General features: G+C 68.9%; 2 protein-coding genes across 6 annotated transcripts in view; both read right to left on the bottom strand.

Moving 5' to 3' along the window:
• The window catches only part of PPFIA3 (PPFI scaffold protein A3), a 28,273-nt gene extending 5,686 nt beyond the window's left edge, over positions 1–22,587 (bottom strand). Inside the window, exons 1-20 of one of the 4 annotated variants that reach the window (XM_075915845.2) lie at positions 22,450–22,587; positions 17,925–18,234; positions 13,325–13,426; positions 13,024–13,188; positions 12,815–12,889; positions 12,010–12,090; positions 11,543–11,764; positions 11,088–11,234; positions 8,742–8,876; positions 7,667–7,750; positions 7,227–7,358; positions 6,788–6,850; positions 6,476–6,600; positions 4,254–4,374; positions 3,618–3,784; positions 3,045–3,267; positions 2,499–2,662; positions 473–615; positions 288–381; positions 95–176 (exon numbers count right to left, since the gene is read on the bottom strand). In XM_075915845.2, the coding sequence (XP_075771960.1) occupies positions 95–176; positions 288–381; positions 473–615; positions 2,499–2,662; positions 3,045–3,267; positions 3,618–3,784; positions 4,254–4,374; positions 6,476–6,600; positions 6,788–6,850; positions 7,227–7,358; positions 7,667–7,750; positions 8,742–8,876; positions 11,088–11,234; positions 11,543–11,764; positions 12,010–12,090; positions 12,815–12,889; positions 13,024–13,188; positions 13,325–13,426; positions 17,925–18,158 (2,559 nt within the window). In that variant the 5' untranslated portion in view covers positions 18,159–18,234; positions 22,450–22,587. The remainder of the gene's footprint in view (positions 1–94; positions 177–287; positions 382–472; positions 616–2,498; positions 2,663–3,044; positions 3,268–3,617; positions 3,785–4,253; positions 4,375–6,475; positions 6,601–6,787; positions 6,851–7,226; positions 7,359–7,666; positions 7,751–8,741; positions 8,877–11,087; positions 11,235–11,542; positions 11,765–12,009; positions 12,091–12,814; positions 12,890–13,023; positions 13,189–13,324; positions 13,427–17,924; positions 18,235–22,449) is intronic. The other 3 variants (XM_075915847.2, XM_075915846.2, XM_089770119.1) reach the window with 3 other exon arrangements.
• Positions 22,588–23,752: 1,165 nt separating this feature from the next.
• LIN7B (lin-7 cell polarity scaffold B) lies at positions 23,753–27,316 on the bottom strand. Of its 2 annotated transcripts, XM_075915863.2 has the most exons (6): positions 27,164–27,316; positions 26,813–26,931; positions 26,247–26,318; positions 25,669–25,878; positions 25,372–25,535; positions 23,753–25,005 (listed from the first exon to the last, which is right to left on the bottom strand). In XM_075915863.2, the coding sequence occupies exons 1-6, from the start codon at positions 27,201–27,203 to the stop codon at positions 24,984–24,986; spliced, it is 627 nt and encodes a 208-aa protein (XP_075771978.1). In that variant the 5' UTR covers positions 27,204–27,316; the 3' UTR covers positions 23,753–24,983. The 2 variants fall into 2 exon arrangements, with proteins under 2 accessions (XP_075771978.1, XP_075771977.1); XM_075915862.2 differs by lacking the exon at positions 27,164–27,316 and having other exon boundaries at positions 26,813–27,093.
• Positions 27,317–27,931: the final 615 nt, after the last annotated feature.

The following is a 27,931-nucleotide window of genomic DNA, read 5'->3' as shown; positions in this document are numbered from 1 at the left end:
GAGAAGCATGGGCCCAACCCCCCCCCCCACTGGACTCCTGGGTTGCATGCCTCAGGCCCACCCCCTCTTCCCCCCCCCCCCGCAACGCCATCACCTCCAGCCAGGACACCACGGTGGGTCCGTCCCAGGCGGCGAAGGGCAGGCCCTGGCGGCAGGCCTCCTCCAGCAGCTCGTGCCTGGGGGGGCAGAGATGGGGGAGGTGAGACAGTGAGGGGACTCCCTCCCAGAAACCCTGCCCCATGCCCCCTCCCCCAGTCTCCTACCCCAGCCCCCCACCCCCCACTCACTTCTTCTTGTTCCGTCGGTCCTTGTCCACCGGCCCAGCCAGCTTGGAGAGACCCAGGGGGTCCGCGGGAGACATCTCGTCCGAGGGGGTCCCGGCTGGGGGGGGAGAGAACAGGTGAGCGCCCCCCCACACGGCCAAACATTCCACCGCGCCCGGCCGCCTGGGTCCCATGAGGGGGGCACCTACGCAGAGAGGCCGAGTCGCGGCCCGGGGGGCCCAGCCGCCCCTTCTCCTTCTTCCCGAAGAGGCGCCCGATGGACGACTTGATGCTTTTCTTCTTCGTGGCTTTGTGCAGCGAGTCCTGGCTGCTCGTGCCCTCGGGACCCAGCCTGCAGGGGGCACACGGGCTGGATGGCACCCCCAGATTCACCACCCTGCCCCCCGGCCCCCAGCCTGCCGCCCTCACCCCCGCCCCCCCTCTTCCTCCAGCCCCGCCCCCAGCCTGCCACCCTCACCCCCGCCCCCCCTCCCTCCAGCCCCGCCCCCCCTGCCCCTCACCCCCGCCCCCCCTCTTCCTCCAGCCCCGCCCCCAGCCTGCCGCCCTCACCCCCGCCCCCCCTCTCCTCCAGCCCCGCCCCCAGCCTGCCACCCTCACCCCCGCCCCCCCTCTTCCTCCAGCCCCGCCCCCAGCCTGCCCCCACCCCCGCCCCCCCCCTCCAGCCCCGCCCCCCCCTGCCACCCTCCCCCCGCCCCCCCTCTTCCTCCAGCCCCGCCCCCAGCCTGCCACCCTCACCCCCGCCCCTCCTCTTCCTCCAGCCCCGCCCCCAGCCTGCCGCCCTCACCCCCGCCCCCCCTCTTCCTCCAGCCCCGCCCCCAGCCTGCCGCCCTCACCCCCGCCCCTCCTCTTCCTCCAGCCCCGCCCCCAGCCTGCCGCCCTCACCCCCGCCCCCCTCTTCCTCCAGCCCCGCCCCCAGCCTGCCGCCCTCACCCCCGCCCCTCCTCTTCCTCCAGCCCCGCCCCCCAGCCTGCCGCCCCCACCCGCTGCCCCGACTCCCCCTCCTCTTCCTCCAGCCCCGCCCCCCAGCCTGCCGCCCCCACCCGCTGCCCCGACTCCCCCTCCTCTTCCTCCAGCCCCGCCCCCCAGCCTGCCGCCCCCACCCGCTGCCCCGACTCTTCCTCCAGCCCCGCCCCCCAGCCTGCCGCCCCCACCCGCTGCCCCGACTCCCCCTCCTCTTCCTCCAGCCCCGCCCCCAGGCCTGCCGCCCCCACCCGCTGCCCCGACTCCCCCTCCTCTTCCTCCAGCCCCGCCCCCAGCCTGCCGCCCCCACCCCCTCCCCCTCCTCTTCCTCCAGCCCCGCCCCCAGCCTGCCGCCCTCACCCCCGCCCCTCCTCTTCCTCCAGCCCCGCCCCCCAGCCTGCCGCCCCCACCCGCTGCCCCGACTCCCCCTCCTCTTCCTCCAGCCCCGCCCCCAGGCCTGCCGCCCCCACCCGCTGCCCCGACTCCCCCTCCTCTTCCTCCAGCCCCGCCCCCCAGCCTGCTGCGCCCACCCCCGCCCCTCCTCTTCCTCCAGCCCCGCCCCCCAGCCTGCCACCCTCACCCCCGCCCCTCCTCTTCCTCCAGCCCCGCCCCCCAGCCTGCCGCCCCCACCCGCTGCCCCGACTCCCCCTCCTCTTCCTCCAGCCCCGCCCCCAGGCCTGCCGCCCCCACCCGCTGCCCCGACTCCCCCTCCTCTTCCTCCAGCCCCGCCCCCCAGCCTGCCGCCCCCACCCCCGCCCCTCCTCTTCCTCCAGCCCCGCCCCCAGCCTGCCACCCTCACCCCCGCCCCTCCTCTTCCTCCAGCCCCGCCCCCCAGCCTGCCGCCCCCACCCGCTGCCCCGACTCCCCCTCCTCTTCCTCCAGCCCCGCCCCCAGGCCTGCCGCCCCCACCCGCTGCCCCGACTCCCCCTCCTCTTCCTCCAGCCCCGCCCCCCAGCCTGCCGCCCCCACCCCCGCCCCTCCTCTTCCTCCAGCCCCGCCCCCCAGCCTGCCACCCTCACCCCCGCCCCTCCTCTTCCTCCAGCCCCGCCCTCCAGCCTGCCGCCCCCACCCGCTGCCCCGACTCCCCCTCCTCTTCCTCCAGCCCCGCCCCCAGGCCTGCCGCCCCCACCCGCTGCCCCGACTCCCCCTCCTCTTCCTCCAGCTCCACCCCCCAGGCCTGCCCCCAGCCTGCTGCCCCCCAATCCCTCCCCACAGGTCGCTGCCCCCGAGCACCTTCCCCTGCTCCCAGCTCACCCAGCCCTCAGGTCCCGGGCGTCCTCCAGGGCTCCAGCCTGCAGCGCCAGGGCTTGGCTCACCCGCTCCAGCCGGGCAGTGCGGGGGGTGGCGGGGGGCGGCGTCTCACAGGGCACCAGGGCCTTGTCCTCTGCCCCACGCCCCTCCTCCTTGGGCACATGGTTCTGGGGGGGGCGGGAGAGCACAGGGCACCGCCTTAAGGAAGCTCGCAGCACTGGGACCTTGTCCGTGGTGGGGACATCATGGGGGGAGGTGGAGTTCACAGCACATGGGTGGGGGACACGGTGCCGGGGACCCCACTGAGAGGGGAGCCTGTAGCCACTGGGGGGGCGCGGATGGAGACACTGAGGGGGGAGCCGGTGGTGCTGGAAGAGGGGGAAATGGATGGACGGACAACCCACTGAGGGGGGAGCCTGTAGCCAACCGAGGGGGGCAGATGGACACAGACTGAGGGGGGAGCCGGTGGCGCAGGGGGAGGGACGGACGGGCATGGGGGGGGCACGCTCCCCAGAGGAAGGACTGGGCGCGCTCGGGGCCCACACTCACCATGCGGTCGCCCTCGCGGGCGGGGCTGTGGGGCACCAGGCGGGGCGTCGAGTGCCCGCTGCTGGGGGGCGAGGGGCTGGCCAGGGTGGAGCTGGTGACAGACGGGGGGATGGAGGCACTGGCCCGGTACCGGCCCAGCGACCCGTCCAGCGCGGAGCCGCTCACCCGGCTCTCGATCTCCTCGGCCCGCAGCTCCGTGCACTCCTTCTCCTCCTGGATGAGCCTGGGGGCACAGCCGTGGGGATGCCTCAGCTGAAGGGGGAGTTGTGGGGCAGGGAGAGGGAGCTGAGGGATCCCCACCAGTGTTCCCCATAACTCGGGTGGCCTCCCAGCTGGCGAGCAGAGGGCCCACCGCTCGGTTTGTGTTGCTCCTGGTGGTGCACCTCTGCATAGACCTCGGCGCATGGAACAAAATTTATTCCACACGTGGGTGGCAAAGAACCGTGGAAACAGTGCTCCCCAGGGGTGAGGTGAGGATTCCAGGGGTACTCAGAGGGGTTCCAGGGCAGGAGGTGCACCCCAGCAGCTAGGAGCGTGGAGGGGGGGCCTCGAGGTCCCCGGGGGGGGGCTCACTTGATCTCCTTGTTGATGGCTTCCAGCTGCTCCTGCAGCATGATAGCCAGCGTGTGCACATCCGTCTGGCCGCTGGGCGAGAGCAGGTCGGCCGAGCCGAAGAGGGGGTCGCGCTCCTCCTCGTCCGACCCGTCCAGGCCCCCCGCCTGCTGCGCCCGCTCCCACTCCTGGGGCCCTGCGGGGGGAGGGGGAGACATGAGGGAGACCCAAACCCCCCCTTTCCTCTGCAGCACAGTGCCCCCCACAATTCCTGCCCCCCAGCATCCCTCAAGCCAGGCTCTCCCATTCATGTACCCCAGGCACCCTACAGCTCCACCCCTCAGTTCCTGCCCCTTCCAGCCTCCTCATTCCTACCCCCCAGCATCCCTCCAGCCAGGCTCCCCCATTCCTGTCCCCAGCCTTCCTACTGCTCCACCCCCCAATTCCTGCCCCTTCCAGCCCCCCCATTCCTGCATTCCAGCCCCCCCCCCCCCCAATTGCAGGAGGTGGCTGAGTACTCACCAGGGGGGAAAATCCAGGCCGGGGAGGAGATAAAAGACACAGTTAGTCACTGCCAGGCACTTACCCCCCACCAACCCCACCCCTATAGCCTGCCCCCCCCAGCCACCACCAATCTGTCCCACCCCCCCCCATCACCTTAGTGGCCTCATCCTTCACGGACCAGCGCCCCTTCTTGTGCCTCCGGGGGACGTAGGGGTCCACTGTCAAGGCGGGGGCCTGGGAGTAGCGTAGCTCCAGGGCGCTGCCCGGCAGGGACCTGCGGGAATGGCACCGCGCTCGTGACACTCGTGCCTGCCTCAGTTTCCCCACATACCATGTAAGCCGCCCAGCCAGGGCTTCATCCACCCACATGGGGGGGAGGGGTTGCTGCAAGGGGGTAAGATCAGGGGCAATTTTTTAGGCTCCACCCTCCCCACTTTTTCTCTGCAGCTTTTCACAGTGGCGCACAATTGGGGGGGAGTTGAGACTTTTCTCTCGCCCCCCCCCCCCCCCCCCTCCCATTTGGATCGATGCCAATTTTCATGGCTGTGGGAAGACTTTTCGGTGGCACACTGGGGCGGATCAGGAGCAGCAGACGGAAGCGGACAGCAGCCGTGTCCCACCCCCCACGCCGGGAAAGACCTTCCAGGGCAGGCCACGCGTCGCCCGCCCACCTCTCCTGAAAAGTCTCGCCTTGGCGCCCCCACGTTCAACCAGCCCCCCCTCTCAACCAAGACGCTTCCTCTTCGAGGGCCACAGAAAAATCCCTGGGTTTCCCCAGCGCTAATATTCTAGGCAAGGAGGCTTGGGGGCCTGTCTGTCAGGAAAAGCCGGTTCCACCTGGTGGCTGCCGTTCCGTGTACAATAACGCCAGCCTACGGGTAACCGGCAGACACGCTACAGCCAGACCGATGTGCGAGGCGTTAGCCACTTTTTTATGGCTCTCTTCTCTCCCACAGGCACCCTGCCGCCTGCCCCTGGGCACGGGACTTCTTGATTTGGACCCTTCCCCCCGCCCCCCGTTTATGCGACACACACAAATAAATCCCCAGAAACTTTTAAACCAAACCAGGAGGCCTCAGCTGTATCTAGCCAGGTGTGTTAAGCCAGCGGTCCGAGATCCCTCAGGGGTACGCGAGAGACGTCTGGGGGGCGGAACACAACTGACATTTGGAGAAAACCGACTGTTTGTTTTCAGTTTTTCAGCGCTTGATGATTTTTGTCCTTTTTACACCCAAAAATGTGATCATCCGCCCGGCTGCGGTTCAGTTGTTCAAAGAAAGGTGTTGCGATGGTAGAAAAAATGGTGTGTCTGAAAACTGTAGGTCCTGGGGGTAATTCACATTTTTTTTTAAAAGAGGTGCTTTATAAAAAAAAAGGGTTGAGAAACACTGGGTCACGCCATTCCCCCGAACTGGTCCAGATTCGCAATTAGTTCGCCTCGCCCGCCCTTTGCAAACGCCGCACGCGGCTGCTGCTTCCTTCTTGACTTGTTTTGGAAACTTGTGCGTTGTGTCAAGCGAGATGTGAAATGAAAATGCATTAAAAGTGCCCCAGACCAGCTCTCGAGTTTTCCCAAATTTAGCAACAGCAAAACCGCCTCCTTCCCGCGCCCGGCCCGGGAAGAATCCCTGGGTTTCCCCAAAGTTTGCTGGGAAACTAGCTGAAAGGAACACTGAGTCGTTAGCCAGCGGTGGTGACTGAATGGGTGTTAACGAGCCCCGGGCCGGTCCCATGTTGGAAGCGAGCGATTCCGCGTCCCGTGCCGGGTTTTCAGGAGCGACCAGAAGAGGAAAACCAGCGTCTTGCTCGGTTTCCTACCCTCGCCTGAGCAGGGTGCTGCAGGGACCCAGCTGGATCAACAGGGCCCAGGGGAATTTTAACCTCTCCCTAGCGGAATTTCCTGCACTTGGGTTTTAATTCTTTTCCATGGTTCTAGCCGGCAGCGGTTTTTTAAAATAAACCTGGGTTGGGGGATTTTTGTGTGAAATCATCCACTTTTGTTCACCATGCCCTCCCGTCCCCAGGAAACCAACCCCCCGCCCTCCGAGAAACGACCCCATCGGCCCCTCCTTTTAACCCCCCCCCAACATCTCCCCACAGGGATGGGGGCAGGGGTGAAAGTAACTTCTGTGTCTTACAGGGAGGGTTGTGTTGCACCGTGAGGCTCCGGGGGCCGGCGTGGGGCTGGGGAAGACCTGGTCACAGACCTGCCCTGCGCTACTCCTGTTCCCAGCCAAAGGGGGGTTGTGGTTGTGGGGGGCAGTGGGAAAAGCCCCTCCCCCTCCAGCCGCATGTGGCTGCTGCATCCCGCCCACGTGGGGCCCGGCTGGGAGCACACGCCCCCCACCACAATACCCCCCCAGCCACTCTCTTACTGCTGTTGGGGGGGCAGGGACACCCCCAGACTGTCAGCCCCTTGCCTGGAGTAGGAGGAGACAGGTCGGCCCCGGAGCTGGTCGATTTCCATCTGCATCCGGTCCATCTCGGCCAGCAGCTGCTCCTAGGGGGGAAAGAAGGTGGGGGGGTGTCAGTGAAGAACCGTTGACCCCCCCCCCGCCGAGATCCCCAGCCTGGGTCCCTGCTCTCCCCGAACAACAAGCATCGCCCAGCCCCCGTAGCAGAGCCAGCTGTGCCCAGCCCCCGACAGCACCCCCCCAACCCCTGTCTGGGCCCCCCCCACCTTATACCTTATTCAGCAGCAGCTCATCCTGCAGCTTCTTCATGTCAGCGATCTCCTCGCTCAGCGTGTTCTGAGGGGGGCAGACGGGGTGAAACTACAGACCCCCATGCAGCCCCCCATGCCTGACCCACAGCCCCCACTCCCTCCCCACAGCCCCCGTCCCCCAGCCCTGCCGGTGCCCCCCACTCCCGACCCACTGCCCCCCGCCAGACCTGACGGTGCCCCCCACTTCTGACCTGCAGCCCCTGCTCCCCTCAGCCCTGCCTGCCCCCCAGCCCTGCCAGTGCCCCCCACTCCAGACCCACTGCCCCCCGCCAGACCTACCGGTGCCCCCCACTCCCGACCCGCAGCCCCAGCCAGCCCAGCCCCGGCTCCCGGCCCTGCTGGTGCCCCCCCACTCCCTCCCCACAGCCCCCACCCCCCAGCCCCCCGACCTGCAGCCCCACCTTCTCCTCCAGCGCCCCCATCCGCTCCTTGAGGTGCAGCTGCAGCCGCTCGTTGGACTCGGAGAGCAGCTTGTCGACCGTCTCCGAGAGCCGCTTGTTGTGTTCGTCGTTCATCTTCTCCCGCTGCCGCGCCTGGGAGGGGCGGGGGGGGGTCATGGGGCTGCCCCTCCCACAGGCCCCAGAGCCCCCGCCCAGAGCTGGGGACAGTCCCTGCCCCCCATTGTCACACAGCCCCTCCCCCGCAGGGTCCGTCTCTCCCCTACTGGGGGGCCAACCCCCAACTCTCACTGCCCCTCCCCCCAAGCCTCTCAGGGAGGGGAAGCCCCCACCCCTCCCCCAGTCCAGCCCCCGCCAAACTCCCAGGGATGGGAGGGGGCCCAGCAGAGGCGGGCGTGGGACCCAGGAGTCCTGCAACCTGCCCCCCCCGGGCCCCCGCTCACCCGCTGCAGCTCCTGGTTCTTCTCCTCCAGCTGCGCCTCCAGCTGGCGCAGACGCTCCTCGAAGTTCCCGTGGCGCTCCTCAGCCTGCGCGGGGGGGGGGGTCAGCTCATGCCTCTCCCCCGCCAAGGGCCCCTCCCTCCTGCCACGGCTCCTCCCCCGACTCTCCATGCTGCCTGCCCCCTCCCTCGCCACAGCCCTGAATGCTGCCACGACCCCCCCCGGTGCCACCTGCCCAATCCCCACCACGCCGCCCATGCAGCCACGGCCCCCCTACCACGCCACCCATGCAGCCACGGCCCCCCTACCACGCCGCCCATGCAGCCACGGCCCCCCTACCACGCCGCCCATGCAGCCACGGCCCCCCTACCACGCCGCCCATGCAGCCACGGCCCCCCTACCACGCCGCCCATGCAGCCACGGCCCCCCTACCACGCCGCCCATGCAGCCACGGCCCCCCTACCACGCCGCCCATGCAGCCACGGCCCCCCTACCACGCCGCCCATGCAGCCACGGCCCCCCTACCACGCCGCCCATGCAGCCACGGCCCCCCTACCACGCCGCCCATGCAGCCACGGCCCCCCTACCACGCCGCCCATGCAGCCACGGCCCCCCTACCACGCCGCCCATGCAGCCACGGCCCCCCTACCACGCCGCCCATGCAGCCACGGCCCCCCTACCACGCCACCCATGCAGCCACGGCCCCCCCACCACGCCGCCCATGCAGCCACGGCCCCCCTACCACGCCACCCATGCAGCCACGGCCCCCCTACCACGCCACCCATGCAGCCACGGCCCCCCTACCATGCCGCCCATGCAGCCACGGCCCCCCCACCACGGCCCCTGAATGCTGCCATGGCTCCCCCCGTACTTCCCCAGTCCTTAATGCTGCCATGACCCCCCTGGTGCACTTGCCCATTCCCCACCATGTTGCCCTGCCGCCTATGCTGCCACGGCCCCCCTACCACGCCACCCATGCAGCCACGGCCCCCCCGCCACGGCCCCTGAACGCTGCCACGATCCCCCCCACCACGCCGCCCACGCTGCCACAGCCCCCTCCCCTGCATGTCCCCCCCACCTTGCTGAGGGCAGCCACGCGCTGGGCCAGTTGTGCCTCGATCTCGGGCAGAGTCTCGGCCCTTTGCAGCGTTTGCTGGAGCTTCGCCTTGGCGTCCTCGAGCCATTCCTGCAGCTGGCGCCCCTTCTCCTCGCTCTGCGGGCACCGAGTGTCAGGGACCCCCCACAGACCCCCCCGCGCCCCTTCTCCTCGCTCTGCGGGCACCGAGTGTCAGGGACCCCCCACAGACCCCCCCCGCGCCCCTTCTCCTCGCTCTGCGGGCACAGAGTGTCAGGGACCCCCCACAGACCCCCCCACGCCCCTTCTCCTCGCTCTGCGGGCACCGAGTGTCAGGGACCCCCCACAGACCCCCCCGCGCCCCTTCTCCTCGCTCTGCGGGCACCGAGTGTCAGGGACCCCCCACAGACCCCCCCGCGCCCCTTCTCCTCGCTCTGCGGGCACCGAGTGTCAGGGACCCCCCACAGACCCCCCCGCGCCCCTTCTCCTCGCTCTGCGGGCACCGAGTGTCAGGGACCCCCCACAGACCCCGCCTCGCCCCTTCTCCTCGCTCTGCGGGCACAGAGTGTCAGGGACCCCCCACAGACCCCCCCACGCCCCTTCTCCTCGCTCTGCGGGCACCGAGTGTCAGGGACCCCCCACAGACCCCCCCGCGCCCCTTCTCCTTGCTCTGCGGGCACCGAGTGTCAGGGACCCCCCACAGACCCCCCTCGCCCCTTCTCCTCGCTCTGCGGGCACAGAGTGTCAGGGACCCCCCACAGACCCCCCCACGCCCCTTCTCCTCGCTCTGCGGGCACCGAGTGTCAGGGACCCCCCACAGACCCCCCCGCGCCCCTTCTCCTCGCTCTGCGGGCACAGAGTGTCAGGGACCCCCCCACAGACCCCCCCGCGCCCCATCTCCTCGCTCTGCGGGCACCGAGTGTCAGGGACCCCCCACAGACCCCCCCGCGCCCCTTCTCCTCGCTCTGCGGGCACAGAGTGTCAGGGACCCCCCACAGACCCCCCCGCGCCCCATCTCCTCGCTCTGCGGGCACAGAGTGTCAGGGACCCCCCACAGACCCCCCCGCGCCCCTTCTCCTTGCTCTGCGGGCACCGAGTGTCAGGGACCCCCCACAGACCCCCCCGCGCCCCTTCTCCTCGCTCTGCGGGCACAGAGTGTCAGGGACCCCCCACAGACCCCCCCGCGCCCCTTCTCCTCGCTCTGCGGGCACCGAGTGTCAGGGACCCCCCACAGACCCCCCCGCGCCCCTTCTCCTCGCTCTGCAGGCACCGAGTGTCAGGGACCCCCCACAGACCCCCCCCGCGCCCCTTCTCCTCGCTCTGCGGGCACAGAGTGTCAGGGACCCCCCACAGACCCCCCCGCGCCCCTTCTCCTCGCTCTGCGGGCACAGAGTGTCAGGGACCCCCCACAGACCCCCCCGCGCCCCTTCTCCTCGCTCTGCAGGCACCGAGTGTCAGGGACCCCCCACAGCCCCCCCCCGCGCCCCTTCTCGCTCTGGGGGGGCAGTGTGAAGTGCAGGGGTCCCAGGAAGGTTTGGGTCCAGGGGCAGTTTGGGGGCAGGGGTCCCAGACGCAGGCTCTGATCTGGAGGTACAGCTGGGGGCTCCATGGAGGTTTGTGGGAGTCCATGGGGGGGGCTCTGACCTGGCGGTACAATGGGGGACTCCCAGGGGAGTTGGGGGGGTTCCGGGGGGGCTCTGACCTGGCGGTACAATGGGGGACTCCCAGGGGAGTTGGGGGGGTTCCGGGGGGGCTCTGACCTGGCGGTACAATGGGGGACTCCCAGGAGGGTTGGGGGGCCCCGGGGGGGCTCTGACCTGGCGGTACAATGGGGGACTCCCAGGGGAGTTGGGGGGATTCCGGGGGGGCTCTGACCTGGCGGTACAATGGGGGACTCCCAGGAGGGTTGGGGGGGCCCAAGGGGGGGCTCTGACCTGGCGGTACAATGGGGGACTCCCAGGGGAGTTGGGGGGGTTCCGGGGGGGGGGGCTCTGACCTGGCGGTACAATGGGGGACTCCCAGGAGGGTTGGGGGGGTTCCGGGGGGGCTCTGACCTGGCGGTACAATGGGGGACTCCCAGGGGAGTTGGGGGGGTTCCGGGGGGGGGGGGGGGCTCTGACCTGGCGGTACAATGGGGGACTCCCAGGGGAGTTGGGGGGGTTCCGGGGGGGGGGCTCTGACCTGGCGGTACAATGGGGGACTCCCAGGAGGGTTGGGGGGGTTCCGGGGGGGCTCTGACCTGGCGGTACAATGGGGGACTCCCAGGGGAGTTGGGGGGGTTCCGGGGGGGGGGGCTCTGACCTGGCGATACAATGGGGGACTCCCAGGAGGGTTGGGGGGGGCTCTGACCTGGCGGTACAGCGACTCCTTGCAGGCCAGCTCGCTCTCCAGCTTGTCGTTGGCGTCGTGCAGGGACGTGGCCTCGCGCTGGGCGCTCAGGTACCGTTTCTCCAGCGTGGTGATTCGCTCCTCCATGTCCTCCCGCTGCGCCAGCGCCTGGGGGTGGGGGGGAAGCAGCCAGTGGGGGGGGGGGGCTGACGGAGTCCCCCCACCTCGCGGAGTTCGGCCCCAGCACCCCTCCCGAGCCAGGCCCAGCCCCAAGCCCATGGGGTGCCGGGCTGAGGGGAGCGGGACAAGGGGGCGGCATAGGGCGGATTGGGGAGGGCACGACAAGCCCTGGTGGGGGGGGGGGGCACAGGGAAGGGGCCTGGCTGGCAGGGGCAGTAGGGGGCTGTGGCATGGGGCACAGATGGCTCTGGGGGGTCCCCCTGCCCGTGGGGGGAGGGGACGCCCAGGGGAGGTACCTCCTTGAGGTCGCGCTGCAGTTTGGCGTTGCCCTCCTGGGCCTTGGCCAGGTCGCGCCGGGCAGCCCCCAGCTCCTCCTCCAGCTCCGCCAGCTGCCGGCACAGGACCCGGAGCCGCTCCCGCAGCTGGGCCAGTTCCCCCCGCTGGCTCTCCAGCGTCTCCTCCGGCTCCGGCGCCCGCCCGGCCCGCGCCTCCGGGGGCCCCGCCCCGTTGGCCACCGCCTGAGGGGGGGAGACGTCAGGGACACGGGGCCCCCAAAGAGCCCCAGTGCCCCCCAGATATCTCAGCACCCTCGGACCACTCAGCACCCCTCACCCAGCCCCAGCACCCCCAATACCCCCCGTCGGCTCCAGCACCCCCAGCCCCAGAGCCCCCCCATACATCCCCAGCCCCCCAGAGCCTCTCAGCCCCCCACCCCCCAAGTGCCTTCCCCAGAACCTCCCCCCACTACCCCAGCCGCTCTCACACAGGTCGGGGTGTCCCCGTCCTTCGGCACGTCGTGGAGGCCGGACCGGCGCCGGGCCAGCTGCTCCCGCAACGACAGGGACTGAGGTAGGGGAGGGAAGGAACCAGAGCTGTGAGCTTCCCCGCAGCAGTGCCGCACCCCTCCCCCCTCAGCCAGGGTGCTCCCGGGCGCTGTGAGCTTCCCCGCAGCAGTGCCGCACCCCTCCCCCCTCAGCCAGGGTGCTCCCGGGCGCTGCGAGCTTCCCCGCAGCAGTGCCGCACCCCTCCCCCCGCTCAGCCAGGGTGCTCCCGGGCGCTGCGAGCTTCCCTGCAGAAGTGCCGCACCCCTCCCCCCCTCAGCCAGGGTGCTCCCGGGCGCTACGAGCTTCCCCGCAGCAGTGCTGCACCCCTCCCCCCCCCTCAGCCAGGGTGCTCCCGGGCGCTGCGAGCTTCCCTGCAGCAGTGCCGCACCCCTCTCCCCCCCCTCAGCCAGGGTGCTCCCGGGCGCTGCGAGCGTCCCTGCAGCAGTGCCGCACCCCCCCCCCCCAGCCAGGGTGCTCCCGGGCGCTGCGAGCTTCCCTGCAGCAGTGCTGCACCCCTCCCCCCCTCAGCCAGGGTGCTCCCGGGCGCTGCGAGCTTCCCTGCAGCAGTGCCGCACCCCTCCCCCCTCAGCCAGGGTGCTCCCGGGCGCTGCGAGCTTCCCTGCAGCAGTGCCGCACCCCTCCCCCCCCCTCAGCCAGGGTGCTCCCGGGCGCTGCGAGCTTCCCACAGCAGTGCCCTGGACTGGCAGTGCCCCCCCCCCCACCCTCCCGACTGGCTCCTCATACCTCTTGGTTGGACATTTCCAGCTCCTCCTCCAGCACCGCAACCCGCTCCAGCGCCACCCGCAGCCGCTCCCGGACCTGCAAGGTGTGTGTGTGGGGGGGGGAGATACTGTGAATGGACCAGCCCGGAGACCAACTCCCCCACAACCCCAGAGTGCCCCCCAGAGCCCCCCCCCACCAGCCCCTCCTCCAGGCCCCTCTTGGCCCCCCACCTTCTCGTCCAGCGCCTTGTGGTGCTCGAAGAGGGACTTGAGAGCTTTCAGCACCTCGACCTCGCTGGAGACGCCGGCCGGGGACTGGGCCTGGCGCTTCACCACCGTCATGCGCAGCGACCGCTCGTGCCGCGACACCAGGCACTCCAGGTGCTCCAGCAGCAGCTGTGGGGGGGGGGGCAGGGTGAGGGACCAGTCCAGCCCAGCTCGGGCAGACACAAACCTCCCAATCCCCCCTGCCACACGCCCAGAAAGAGACAAGGGGACAGACGGACGGACGGACCGGGGGGGGGGGGCTCACCCGCGTGTTGTTGCGCTCGGCTTTCAGCTCCGAAATCTCCTCCTCCCGTTCCAGCAGCTGCTCCCGGCAGGCGTTCAGCTCCTTGGTCAGCGCCGCGAACTCCTGGGGGGCCGGGGAGGGGGGGTGAAAAACAGGCTTTACCCTGGGGAATCATGGCCCCTCCTGCCCCTGCTCCCCCGCCCCGTCGGCTGGGAATCCCGCCCTCGCCTCCACCCCCATCAGCGGGGAATCCCCCCAGCCCTGCCTCTGCTCTCCCCGCCCCTCCGCCCCCAGCCCAGAAGTCCAACTAGCCCCCTAGCTACAGGGAACGGCCAGAGGATGGAGACCAGGCCCTGCCGGTTTGAAGGGGGGATCAGAACCGAAGGGGGGTGGGCACAGTGCGCCCACCCCCAGGATCTGCACCGGGCTGGACATGGCCACTGACCCACGATTTCAGCATGGGTGGCAGGAGTCCACGGGCCTCAAACCCGGCTCTTAGACCCGACCCCGCAGACCAGGTTGCTAACCACTAGGCCTGGCCACGCCAGGTCCCGGCAGCCTGCGCAAGGGGGGTCCCTGCCCAGCCACCCCTTGGGAGCAGCCGCGGCGCCAGAAACACTTCAAATCCTCGCGCTGCGTCCGCTCGCCCCACACGAAGACCCCAGGAACCCACCTGCCGGGGCGGCGAAACACAGGCCTGCCTCCCCGGGGCGGGCCGCCGCCCCCCACCCTGCCGATCCGGGGGCAGGCGGCTCTAGCAGAGCCCCCGCCCTGCACCCGCGGCATAACAGGGACCGTGACCAGCCCAGCTCGTCCTGCTGAGACGCCGGCTCCGGAGCCAAATCCTGGAGACAACAGGCCGGTGTCCCTGAACGCGCCGTCACCTCGTGCACGGCGGAGCCAGTGGGAGATCAAAGGCGCGACGGACCCGGGGTAAGCCACCGGAGCCCTGGGACCGAGCGTCACTTGCCAGGTGCCGGGGCTGGGGGGCACAGATCTGGCCATCCCAGAGACACGCCCACAGCTCCGGCAACCCACACCGGGCACCCGAGGGACCACACGGGTCCCCCTCGGGCGAATCGACACCAGAGCCCCAACGAGATTCTGTCCAAGCAAATGGAGCGGAGTCATAAAATCCTAGAACGGGAAGGGACCTCGCGAGTCAGAGTCCAGTCCCCGGCCCCCACGGCAGGACCCAGCGCCACAGCCCACCCCTGACAGGCGTCGGTCCAACCTGCTCTCCAATATCCCCAGCAACGGAGCCGCCACGACCTCCCTCGGCAACTCATCCCCCGGACATTGGGGAAGTTTTGCCTGATGTCCAACCTCAACCGCCCTGGCTGCAGTGTAAGCCCCCCCCAAAGTGGCCAGCCCCACACTCCCAAAGCAGGCGCGTCCGAGGGGGCGTGTGACGGCACGTCGGGGACCCCCGACCCCGCAGCAAGATGGGACTCCGCCGGCCAGCGGACTAGAGAGGGATTCTTGCTTCTCAGAGACGCAGCCCAGCAAATGCTCCATGTAGGCAGAGCAGGAAACGCCGCCAACCCTAGTCCCCTGGGGGGGGGGGGGGGGGGGGGGGTCACAGGCCCCTGAACCCCCAATACTGGTTGTAGTCGGCTTCCTCCACGCTCAGCCTGCCCCTTCTCCAAACCACCGAACACTCGTCCCCAGGTAGCCACACCCCTTGGTTTAAACCCCTTCTCCAGGGCAGGGGTGAAGTCGCTAGTCCTGATCTATGCGCACTGGTAGGGCGCCCCCTTCCCGCTGGGCAGTGCTTACAGACCCAGGCCAGTAGGGGTCACCCACAGCACGACCCAGCCACCAGTGAATGCCAACCAAGAGCATACAGCCCCCCCCCCCCCGCGCCCTACGTCACAGGGTGAGGGACGGAGGACGGTGCTGAGGATTGTCACACGGTGCCCATGGGCCTAGCTGACGCCCCGGCCCCTTTCCAAGAGACCTCAGCGAAGCGCCCGCCGGCACGGCTCAGCCCAGCGCGGGTCTCTCAGCCCAGCCAGCGCGGCCGTTCCCACGTGTGCCCAGCCCGCGAGAGACCGACGAAAACTCACCTCCGATGGAGCCAGGGAGAACACCTGGGCTTTCTCCTGAAGGGCCAGACACCGCCCCACCACCTGCCTCCTCTGCTGCCAACCATCCAAGCTGGCCTTCGCCGTGGCCAGTGCACCCGCTAATCATTCCCAGCCGCGTGCGGAATAATTTTTCCATGCACTGAGGCCTGTGTAAATGGGCACCACCAGTAGAAACACAAAATGCAGCCGTGCGCACTCTGTTAATCAGCGAGGCGGCCTCTGAATCTCTCCTGCAAGCGAACACCGGCCACGGCTCCATGTGAATTAGCCACAAAAACAGCCCTCGAAGGGACCCGGCTCCAGCCCCGGTTCTTCCTGAAGCCGAAGATTTTGAGAACTGGCCCAAGGCCGGAACATAGAGCCAGCCGCCGCTTTGGTGAGCCACGTTCGTCCCTGTGGCCACGCCACTGTCCCAGGGTGTGACGTGGCCAAGCCGGCACCTCCTCCCAAACGGGGCCCATCCAACGGGTCTGAGCCAGGAATCCCTTCGTGGACTGAAGCCCTAGAGTTTCCGGAGAGCCGGTTTCTTCTCCTCCTGCTTCAGGGGCATCGGATGAGGGAGACGCGGAGAGCAGGGAGGCTGGAGCTGGGTGTGGCTGGGAAGAAGGACTCCCGGGGGGGGGGGGAATCACAGCAGTACGAGTGGCCCTTTGCCACCTCTCGAGCACCCTTCCGCACCCCACGCGGTGGCAACGTACGGAGGGAAACTGAGTCACGCCGCGGCGTCACGCAGACATTACCGGAAACGTTGTCACTTTGGCCCAGCGGCCGGCCGGGGGGGAGTAGCGCCCACAATGCTCTGCCAGTTCCCAGCCTCACACCATGACACAGGCACCGATGCTGCCCGCATCCTTCACCAACTCAGCAGCGCGGGACCGGGGCCCACCTGCCCTGCAGACCCAGGGCTGTCACAGCCAAAGCGAGGGGATAAAAAGCCAGGCAAGACCCGCTCGCCAGCCAGGCCCCTGCAGGGACGGACCTGTCAGCCAAACCAGCCACCGGCTCCGGAGCGAATCTAAGGACAGATCAACCCCTTCCTGCCACCACCACCCGCCCCTGGGGTCCGGCCCTCGTGGGCCCGCGTCCCAGATGCCGCAGCCACGGCGTGAAACCCTCCAGCCAAGATTGCAACGGGAAGGGGCAGGCCCAGAGCTCACAGCGTCCCACAGACCCACCCCGAGCGGCACAAGACGGGTCCTGGTCCCTGCTCCCGCGGCGCGGAGACAACAAACCCCAGACCCCCTCCCACACTCTGGTGCAGTCGGATCCCTTGTCCGGCCTGGGGGAGGCGGGTCCAGCGCTGGGGAGACAACGGCAGGGCTCAGGGGGGCAATTATAGCTCAAGCTCAGCCCATGTCGGCCCCAGTGCAGACAGGGCTACGCCAGCACCGGACCTGCCCGGCATGGGGGGGAGGAAGGGCTGGTCTACGCCGCGCTGGGAACCGCCAGCCGGATCCCCAGAAATCACAGCCGGTGCCAGCGATGCCTCGCAGCCGGAGACGGCAATCGCAGCTGTACCAGCACCCCAGGGGCTGAGCTGGTATAGAGGGCAGTGCGGCCCCCCACTCCCGCCCGCAGCCCCCGCCAGCCAGGCCCTGCCGGTGCCCCCCACTCCCGCCCGCAGCCCCCGCCAGCCAGGCCCTGCCGGTGCCCCCCGATCCCGCCCGCAGCCCCCGCCAGCCAGGCCCTGCCGGTGCCCCCCACTCCCGCCCCGCAGCCCCCGCCAGCCAGGCCCTGCCGGTGCCCCCCACTCCCGCCCGCAGCCCCCGCCAGCCAGGCCCTGCCGGTGCCCCCCATCCCGCCCGCAGCCCCCGCCAGCCCGGCCCTGCCGGTGCCCCCCACTCCCGCCCGCAGCCCCCGCCAGCCAGGCCCTGCCGGTGCCCCCCGATCCCGCCCGCAGCCCCCGCCAGCCAGGCCCTGCCGGTGCCCCCCGATCCCGCCCGCAGCCCCCGCCAGCCAGGCCCTGCCGGTGCCCCCCGATCCCGCCCGCAGCCCCCGCCAGCCAGGCCCTGCCGGTGCCCCCCGATCCCGCCCGCAGCCCCCGCCAGCCCGGCCCTGCCGGTGCCCCCCGATCCCGCCCGCAGCCCCCGCCAGCCAGGCCCTGCCGGTGCCCCCCGATCCCCCCCCACCCCGCAGCCCCCGCCAGCCCGGCCCTGCCGGTGCCCCCCACTCCCGCCCGCAGCCCCCGCCAGCCCGGCCCTGCCGGTGCCCGCCGATCCCACCCCGCAGCCCCCGCCCCAGCCCCCGCCCGGCCCTGCCGGTGCCCGCCGATCCCACCCCGCAGCCCCCGCCAGCCAGGCCCTGCCGGTGCCCCCCATCCCGCCCGCAGCCCCCGCCAGCCAGGCCCTGCCGGTGCCCCCCGATCCCGCCCGCAGCCCCCGCCAGCCAGGCCCTGCCGGTGCCCCCCACTTCCACCCCGCAGCCCCCGCCAGCCCGGCACTGCCGGTGCCCCCCACTCCGGCCCCGCAGCCCCCGCCAGCCCAGCCCGGCTGGTGCCCCCCATCCCGCCCGCAGCCCCCGGGGGCGCTGACCTGGGGCAGGGCGATGTTGAGCTGTCTCTGCAGCGACTCTTTCTCGTGGGCCAGCTCCCGGAGGCGGAGCTGGGCCGTGCCCAGGCTGTCCTGCGTGTCCCGCAGCGTCTCCAGCAGCCGCTCCCGCTCCGTCAGCATGTTCACCATCAGCTGCTCGAAGTTGGCGTCCTCGGCCCCGTAGGCCGAGCCCCGGCGGCTGTCCTCGCTGATGGTGGGCATCACTTCGCACATCATGGTGCTGGGGGGGGCGGGGCGGGCCCCAGGGGGCGCCGCGGGGGGGGGAGGTGGGCGGGGGGCTCAGAGCCCCGACCTATGGGCGGAGGGGGGGGAGAAAGATTGAGACAGAACTCAGAGGCCTGGGTTCTGCCCCAGTTCTGTGAAGGAGTGGGGTCTAGTGGTTAGAGCAGGGGGGGTTGGCACCCAGACACTTGGGTTCTGCCCCAGTTCTGTGAGGGGAGTGGGGGCTAGTGGTTAGAGCGGGGGAGGGAATGGGTGCCAGGACACCTGGGTTCTCTCTCCAGGACGGGGCAGAGGGTGGGTGGGGGGGGGGGTCAGTGACTGAAAACCACATTAATGTCAAACAACCTCAGAAATCCCTATCGATGCGCCCCCCCCCCCCCATCCCTGGCTGGCTCAAGGAGGGGTGGGGTGGGGTGGGGCGTTAAGCTGTAATTAACACCTTGTGTGGGGGGAGGTTTCTTACATGGCATAAAAGCTAAAAGTGGGGCCACTCCCCAAGAGCTGATGAACCCTCCCATTACAGGTCAGGTCATGTGGGGGGGGGAGAGGGAGGGGTAAAAACCCTTTCCTGCCCCAGCTCTACAGGGTAGGAGCTAGTCCAGAGGTGGGGGGGGGAATGTCTTGGCAGGGTGCTGGGGGGGGGAATGAAACAGGTGATCTGCCCCCCCGAGCGGTTCCCCCCCCCCCGCCCATCCTGCCCAGCTCCCCTGATACCATGCCCCCACGCATGCACAGCCGGGACATGCACACACGGAGCCGGCAGCAAAGCCAGACAGACACTTCTGCCAGGAGCAGGACTCAGCCCCCCCACGCAACACACACGGCGCCACACGCTCCCGACACAACGCAACACGGAGCGTCACGCACCCCCACCATGCAGCACTGCAACACAGCGCTCGCAGCGTCACGGGATACAGACACAACGCACCACAGTGCCCCAGTGCAACCCCGCCACACACACAACATACCATCCCAGTGCAACCCTGCAACACACACACACACAAAACGCAACACAGCGCCCCAGTGCAACCCCGCCACACACACACACACACAACACACCACAGCGCCCCAGTGCAACCCCGCCACACACACACACACAACGCAACACAGCGCCCCAATGCAACCCCGCCACACACACACACACAACACACCACACCATCCCAGTGCAACCCCGCCACACACACAACACACCATCCCAGTGCAACCCCGCCACACACACACACAACGCACCACAGCGCCCCAGTGCAACCCCGCCACACACACACACACACACAACACACCACAGCGCCCCAGTGCAACCCCGCCACACACACACACACAACGCAACACAGCGCCCCAATGCAACCCCGCCACACACACACACACAACACACCACACCATCCCAGTGCAACCCCGCCACACACACAACACACCATCCCAGTGCAACCCCGCCACACACACACACAACGCACCACAGCGCCCCAGTGCAACCCCGCCACACACACACACACACACACAACGCACCACACCATCCCAGTGCAACCCCGCCACACACACACACACACACACAACCACACACAACACACCATCCCAGTACAACCCCGCCACACACACAACGCAACACAGCGCCCCAGTGCAACCGGGCAACACACGTTACAACATAAACACCACATTCTACAGGGACAATGTAACAGCCACCCACAGTGCAACCCCGCAACACACACAACAAACACAACACACCACAGCGCCTCAGTGCAACTCTGCGACACACACAACACACCATCCCAGTGCAACCGTGCGACACACGTGCCACAACATACACATAATGCAACATGCTACAGACAATGCAACACCTGCACATAAAGCACTAGTGTGAGAATGCAACACACACAGCAATACATGCTACTAATACAATGCAATACACAAAATGTATGCCACAGCATGCCATCTACCCATAATGCAACAGTGAGACAACACCACACACATATGCACAGCAACATACACTACCAACACAATGCTACATACAGCCATGATGCAACAACCCACACCTGCAATACAATAACACAACACACACACGCTACAGTTTACAGCACACTGCACTAGCAATACCCGTTGCAACACCCACCCATAATGCAACACGCCCAGTGCTACACACAACACAATGCTGCCGACAACGCAACACCTACCCACAATGCAACAAGTGCAAGGTGCAAAGACCCTGCAACACCCAGGCAAAGAGCAATACCCCAACACACACACACACACACACACACACACACACACACACACACACACACACACACACAGCCCCCTCCTCTTCGCAGGGCCTGCGCCTGCAGACACCTCCCTCGTCTGGGTTATTTATAGACAGCGACGAGACTGGTGCCCCTCACCCCCATGCCCAGACACACTCAGATGGTACCTGTGCACAGACACACGCCAACACACGCCCCAACACGCTGACCCCCTACTCTCCCTTCCCCCATGGCCCCCACCTGGGGACACAGAGCCGGATGCCCCCGGGGGTTCAGCCACACTCCCAGCCCCAGTGGAGGGTGCCCCGGCACACGCGTGTACGGTTACATGCCTGTCCCACGCCTGCCTGGCTCACACGGGGCAGCCAGGGCAAGGGGGCACCGGCGACATCCGTGCATGGCAGGGCCGAAGGGGGCTGCATGGGCAGCGTTACATGCGTGTCTCCATGCCCCCCCCCCCAGGCTGGACCTTGCAGCCCTGTTTGGCATCCGCTGGGAAGGGATCAGGAGGTTTGTGCCCCCACAAACTTTGGGGTCACCCCCCCCCCACATACTCCTGCGGAGCTGAGGCCCTCCCTGAGGGTGGATCCGTGGAGGGGGGCAGCTCTGACCCAGAGGAGTGAAGAATCCAAGTGGGGGGGGCCTCTCCCCACCCCACCCCACCCCCAAGGAACACAATGCAGTTGGGGGAAGGGTGGAGGAGCTGTCCAGCCCCCTTGAAGCATCCCCCCCCCCCGCAGAATCAGCTGGGAATCAGCTGGGATCGTCCCCCCCACACACAAGGTCCAGCTGCCTTGCCCCCTCCCTGTAGATTTCTCCTGCAATGGGACAGAGGGTCCCCCAGAGAGCCAGCCCCCCATCCATGGAGGGAGACACAGGGCCCCCGGGGGCAGTATGGGGGGCAGACAGAGGCTGGAGGGGGTCAGAGAAGGCAGCGGGAGGGGGGTGCACACAGGAGGATGGCTGCGTTGGGGGGCAGGGCGCTAGGGAGCGGGGCTGGGGAAAGTGGGGGGGCCGGGCAAGGGGGGAGGGCAGGGGCCGGGCAGGGGCTGGGGGCGGGGGCGGGGGACGGCCCGGCTCCTACCTGCAGCGCCGCGAGTCTGATGCTGCGGAGGCCAGTGGGGGAGGGGGGCAGGGAGCTGTCCCGGCTCCTACCGGCAGCAGCCGAGGGGTGCATGGGGGGGGGGGGAAGCAGGTGCACGTCGGGGGATGGGGGCCGATGTGCGCTGGGGGAGGGGACAGGCCATGGGGGGCGCAGGGCTGAGCTCCGGAGGACGCAGCGGGATGGGGTGCATCTGCAGGCTGGGGGGGGGGCAGGCATGGGAGATGAGGGGAGCGGTGGAGATGCATGGCCAGGGTGGTTCAAGGGGGGGGGTGCGTGGCTGGGAGAGGGGAGAAGGGCCGGGGGTGCAGATCGAGGGGTGTATACAGGGGGGAGAGGCTTGACTTGCACCGTGGGGGGTGCCCGACTGGGGGGATGGGAGGAGATGAAGTGGGGCGGTGGAGGGAGATGGCTGGGCTTGGGGGGTTCATGCGGGGGAGGGGTGCAGATGCAGGCAGGGGATGGAGGGGGGGTGCAGGGCTGAGGGTGCATTGGGGAGGGGTGCAGATGCAGGCAGGGGATGGGGGGGTGCAGGGCTGAGGGTGCATTGGGGAGGGGTGCAGATGCAGGCAGGGGATGGGGGGGTGCAGGGCTGGGGGTGCATTGGGGAGGGGTGCAGATGCAGGCAGGGGATGGAGGGGGGGTGCAGGGCTGAGGGTGCATTGGGGAGGGGTGCAGATGCAGGCAGGGGATGGGGGGGTGCAGGGCTGAGGGTGCATTGGGGAGGGGTGCAGATGCAGGCAGGGGATGGGGGGTGCAGGGCTGGGGGTGCATTGGGGAGGGGTGCAGATGCAGGCAGGGGATGGGGGGTGCAGGGCTGAGGGTGCATTGGGGAGGGGTGCAGATGCAGGCAGGGGATGGAGGAGGAGGGGTGCAGGACTGGGGGGTGCATTGGGGGAGGAGGTGGAGGTGCAGGGCTGGGATGGAGGGGGGGAGGGCAGGGACGTACCTGCGGCGGCCGGTGCCGATGCTGCGGAGCCGGCGGACGCCCGGGGGTCGCGCCCCTCCCCCGCCCCGCGCTGCCGGAGCCCGGCCGGACGCGGCTCCCGGCCCCTCCGCGCCGCCCCCCGCCCCGCCTCTCCGGCGCCGGCCCCTTTAAGGGAACCCTGAAGGACGGGCCGCCTCGCCAATGGGCGGCCGCCAGAGCCCGGGGCGGCCGCAAAGTCCCGCCCAGGCGCGGGGGTGGGAGGGGGCGGCTCCGAGCGCCGGGGTCCGGCGGCCAATGGCTGAGGGGCTGCCGGGCGGGGGAGCCAATGAGGGAGTCCGGGAGGCGGGGCTCACTTTTAGGATGATGTCATCCGGTGTGCGGCGGGCGGGAGGGGGGCATAGGGGCAAATCACACGCCGGGGAATTGCCCCAACCCCGCCCCCTGGGAAAATGCATCCCCCCGGGAATTATCCCAGCCCCCCCCTCCAGGAAATGCATCCCCCCGGGAATTATCCCAGCCCCCCCCTCCAGGAAATGCATCCCCCCCCCCCCCGAATTGCTCCAGTCCCCTGCTCTGGGAAACCTCCCCCCCCAGGGAATTGTCCCAGCAAACTTGGGGCAGGGTGCCTGGGGGGTGCAAAGATTGGGGAATGATTCTAGGGTGGAGGCAGGTAGCACCAGCCTGTCCAACCCACCCGGGGGGGGGAGTGGGGGGGGCTTGCCCCACATTGCACTTCCTGCCCCCGAGCCAGCATCCCTGGAAACACCGCTGTGTGGGTACCAGTCTGTCCCCGCAGGGTCAGGTCCCCGGGGGGTTGGGTTTCTCTCCGCCCCACGGTGGGGGACCAGGGAGGGAGGGCCCCCCAGCTCCATGCCCTCTCCTTGCTAACTCCATGAACCCCAGAAACCTCCCCCTGCCTAGGACCACCTGGCTGTGGCCCTCACCCCCCCAGCCCTGAGTTGGCTCCTGTGTGGCCCAGGGCAGGGGTGTCAGCCCACCGGAGGCAGCTCCCCCAGGGTCCAGGGAGCAGGCTAGGGAACAACCTCCCCGTCTGGGAAAAACGGCCACCTCATTGGCTACCTGAATCTACACTGGGGCCGAGGATGGCGTTAGCCCTGCCACAGGCAGACGGACAGAGCCTGGAGCAAACATCCCTTCCCCACACAGCGGGAGCGGCTGCCCCACAGCCAGAGCCAGAAGTGAAATCACCTCTCCACTTGCCCCAGCGAGTCCCCCTTTGCCCCCTGGGGGTCACGCTCCGTGAGCAGGGACTGCGGCCACCCCGGGATCGAGGCACAAAGGACACAGACGGGCACACCCCAGACTCAGTCGCATCGTTTTATTCACAGTCAGGCAGCCCCCCCTTCTTCCAGCAGAGGCGGGAGCCGCGGCAAAGGGCACAAACGTTTGTGACTGGAAGAGGGACAGACAGCAGGGACTGAGAGCGGGAGTCACCCGTTGGCTCCCCTTCCCTCCCAGAGCCAAGAGAGAACCCAGGAGTCCTGGCTCTCAGCACCCCCCTGCTCTAACCACTAGCCTCCACTCCCCTCCCAGAGCCAAGAGAGAACCCAGGAGTCCTGGCTCCCAGCCGCACCCTCTGACTCCCTCCCTGGGAATCTCACCCTTGTAGTTCCCTGGCAGACTCAGCAGCCAAACCAGAAAAACAGACTTGAGGGGGGTGACTCACTGAGGGAGGGGCGCAGCCCTGATTCCCAAGCTCCATTTCCCACCCCCAGCTCACCTGGGGAGCAGGCAGGGAGCTCAGCCCCACCTGCCCTGGAAGGGGCAGGAGAAGGGAGCTATGGGGGATGTCAGGGACCAGAAATGATGCTGCAGGTTGGGAGTGAGGAGCACCAGCAGGGCTGGGGGGCCAGAGCTTGGGGGGGGCAGGGGCTTCTGGCAGGAATGAGGGGCACCAGCAGAGCTGGGGGCAGGAGCTAGGGGCACCGGCAGGGGTGGGGGGTCGGGGCCGAGCTGCTGGCCGGAGAGAGGGGCACTAACACCCTACACAGGACATACCCCAGTGCTCCCCCACCCCCCCAGCAGCGAGTTCGCCACCTGGTGGCCACTCACTGAACTGCACCATAAACACATACTGGATCAGGGCCCTTCTGGGGTGGGGTGCAGGGACAGGGCAGACGCCGACCCCTCGCCCGGCACCGGGACACGGCCCCTCTGGGCCTGGGCTGGGCGCACGGGGACCCCTCGCCTGGCACTGGGATGGGTCGAGGGGCAAAGACACACAAGAATTTGGGACAGGAAGTGAAGGCGAATCCCGTACAGTGGGTGGTTTGGGGGCAGTGCATTTCTCCGGGATTCTCCCCCCCTTTCCCTGCCCTAAGCAGAGCCCCCCCCCCCGACCACCAGAGTCTCGGGTGCTGGATTCCCACCGGCTCACGCACAAGGGGCAGTTTTAAATAGGGGAATAAATAAATACGGTTCACGGCAGGGCCGGTGTGGGCCCGATAAATAGACCCAGCTCCACAGAAAAACTGGGGGGAGATGTGGGAGGCCGGGCGGGGGCCCAGCCTCCCCAGCACGGGACCTGACAGGGGTTATCCCCGCGACTCCAGAGACCTGGGGAGAGAACAGAGGGAGACATGAGTCGCAGCAGAAACCGGGGGGAGCAGCGAGATTTTTGGGGTGCTGGTACCGGGAGATTTGGGAGGCCCTTAGGTGTAGCAGGGTGCTGGCGCCAGTGGTGGGGAATGTGGGGGGGGCTCTTACGAGTAGCTGTGGTGCTGCTGGCGCCAGTGGGGGGGTTGGGGAGGATGTGAGGAGGAATCGGGGCGGTTGGGGAGCTTGGGGGGGAGCTTCCCTCACAAATAGCTGCGGTGCCACTGGTGATGTAGGGGGATTTGGAGGGTTTGGGGGGCTCTTATGAGTAGCTGTGGGTACTGCTGGCCCCTGCAGGGGGTGAGGGGGGGCTCGGGGGGCCCTTACGAGTAGCTATGGTGCTGCTGGCGCCGGCGGGCCGTGCGCATCTTCTCGAAGCGGGCCTCCATCTCCTCCAGCACCTTGGGCGTGTAGCGCACGACCAGCTTCACGGTGCCCTGCGCCGCCTTCAGCAGCTCCACCGCCTTCTCGTGCTGCTCCCCCTCCACGCTCTGCACCGCCGGACAGACGGACACGTGGCAGGGTCAGAGGGGACGGACGCTCCCGCCGCGGATGCCCTCCCCCGCTCGCTGCCTCAGTTTCCCTGCGCCCTCAGTCCAGCCGCCCCCGAGCTCCCCCGCTCACCACGCCGTTGACAGACAGCAGCTGGTCGCCCCGCTTGAGGCCTCCGTGCCGGTCGGCCACGCCGCCAGGGATGACGCGGGAGATGTAGATGGGTGAGTTCTGTTCCTTGCCGCCCATGATGTTGAACCCGAGCCCCTCGTCCGTCTTGGGCAGCTCCACTACCCGGGGGTGGGCGTGGCCCTCGCTCGCCGCGAACGCCGCCACCGTGGCCTGCGGGCAGAGACCCAGGGTGCTGGGGGAGGGGGGGAAGGCGGAGGGACCCTACGCCCCGCACCTCTGCCCCAGTCCCTAAGGTTAGGCCCAGGCCTCAGGGGCAGCTCGGATCCCTGGGGGGCAGGACCTAGGCCCAGATCCCAGGGGCCAGAGGGTCTCTGGTGGGGAGGGAGTCGGGATTCCCAGGGGGTTACTTAGGTTCCCATTTCACAGGGTCCCAAAACCCAGGAGGCAGGATTCCTGGGGGGAGGGGGTTACCTCGGCCCGCATCTTGGGGGTGTCCAGGGACAATACCTTGGGCCAGATATCGGGGGCAGAGGGTCCCCAGGGCATACCTAGGCCCAGATCTCAGGGGGCAGAAGTACCTTGGCCGTGGCATGGGCCCGGATCTCGGCGCTGCCCGCGATCTCCAGCGTGTCATAGAGCTGCTCATAAACCTGGTGGTGGAGACGAGGAGGAGGGGCTGTCAGGGCGAGGGCTGGGGATCCCAGAAGTCCGGACAGTGACCATCGAATGCCAGGGGAAGGGAGATGGGGGGGGGGGGGCTGGGCCAGGGCACGGGGGCTGCAGGGGACTCAGTGTGGAGACGGGGTTCCCCTAGGGGGCCAAGCAGGAGACGAAGCCCCTGGGGGTGCAAAATGGGGTGTGGTGAGGGGATTCCCGGGGTACAGGGAGAGGGGGCCGGGCAGGAGCCTCTGCAGGGACACGGTGCTGGGGACAGAGTAGGGGTTCAGGCAGCTGCAGCGACTGTGCCGGGGGGGGGGGGGGAGACGCAGCATGGGGTTGGGGTGCAGGGGGGCTGAGGCAGGTGCAGGGAATGCACAATGCACAGGTGGGATGCACAGGGGAATGGGGGGGGCTGCACAGGGCAATGGGGGGGGCTGCACAGGGCAATGGGGGGGGGCTGCACAGGGCAATGGGGGGGTCTCACCTCGCGGATGGCCAAGCAGAACTTGCTCTGCAGAACTCGCTGCAGGGTCTGCAGCTTGTGGGGGGGCAGCTCCCCGCTTCGCTGCAACCGCTCCAGCAGCTCCACCGCACGCGCCACGTCTGCACGGTTTGGGGGGGGCGTCACAGGGGGGCAGAGACCCCCCCCAAAACTAACTGCCTGCCCCCCCGCGTCTCCCTGAGCCCCCCCAGCCACTGCTGCCCCAGCACCCCCCGCACCTGCCCCAGGCATCTCCGAGCCCCCGCCTGCCCTAGCGCCCTCCCCCCCGCGCACGGGCCCTGCGCCCCCCCGCCCCGGCATCCCCGCCCCGTGCACCTGCCCGCGGCCCCTTACCCCGCTCCAGCCCCAGCGGCTCGCTGCTCAGCGCTGCCATCTTCACGCACCGGCCCCGCCCCACGTTGCACCGGCGAGGGGGGGGGGGGAGAGTCTCGGACTCACACCCGGCGGGGGGGGGTTGCTCTGCGCGCACGTGGGCGCGGGGCGCGCGCATGTTCGGCCGCACACGCGGGCTCCGTGTCGGGGGGGGGGTGAAGACGCACAAGGGGCCGGGCTTAGGGAGGGGGGGCGGTTTGCAGCCCGATAGCCTCTGCCCCCAACCTTCCACCCCCCTCCCAGCTCCGGGGTCAACCCTACCCCCAGCCCAGCAGCAGACCCCTGCCCCCCCTTCTCCCCCTCAGGGCCCAGGCTGTGCCATCCACCCCCCCCCACTCAGCTTGCTCCCCCATGGGGGACCCCCACCGTGCCTCTGTCCAGAGAGCAGCCAAGGGAGTGTGGGGTGGATAGGAGAGATGGGGCAGAGCCCACCCCACTCAGCAGCTGGGGGGTGGGAAAGGCCAGGCAGGAGCCTGGCACATCTTGCCTCCCTCCAGCCCCGCGGCTGTGGCCAGACCTTCCAGCCCCCTGGGATGGGTGTGCAGGGCTGGGCCTCTCTTCTCCCCTTTGGCCTCAGAGCGAATGGGGAACGTGGGGCCTGGGGGGAAGCTGCAACGCTCCACCCTGGGGGCTGGGGACCAGCACGGCCCCCTCCAAGGCCCTGCACTCGCTCCTAGCGCTCACTGGGCACGGGCTGCAGAGAGGGCCTAGGAACGCTGCAGGGATCAG

Source organism: Pelodiscus sinensis, chromosome 18 (genome assembly GCF_052426305.1).
Source record: "Pelodiscus sinensis isolate ZL-2025 chromosome 18, ASM5242630v1, whole genome shotgun sequence".
Taxonomy (NCBI): domain Eukaryota; kingdom Metazoa; phylum Chordata; order Testudines; family Trionychidae; genus Pelodiscus; species Pelodiscus sinensis.
The sequence above is the reverse complement of the archived record's forward strand: the minus strand, read 5'-3'. Positions and strand labels throughout refer to the sequence as shown.

What these genes read in the sequence shown, in the direction of transcription:
- LIN7B (XM_075915862.2), bottom strand. Translation starts at nt 27,061, where the DNA reads ATGCCTGGGGCAGGTGCGGGGGGTGCTGGGGCAGCAGTGGCTGGGGGG. An exon ending in GGGCCCATGCCACGGCCAAG is followed by an intron (nt 25,879 to 26,246) that starts GTACTTCTGCCC and finishes CTCTGCCCGCAG; the next exon opens with GCCACGGTGGCGGCGTTCGC. An exon ending in CAGCAGCACCATAGCTACTC is followed by an intron (nt 25,006 to 25,371) that starts GTAAGGGCCCCC and finishes TTCTCTCCCCAG; the next exon opens with GTCTCTGGAGTCGCGGGGAT.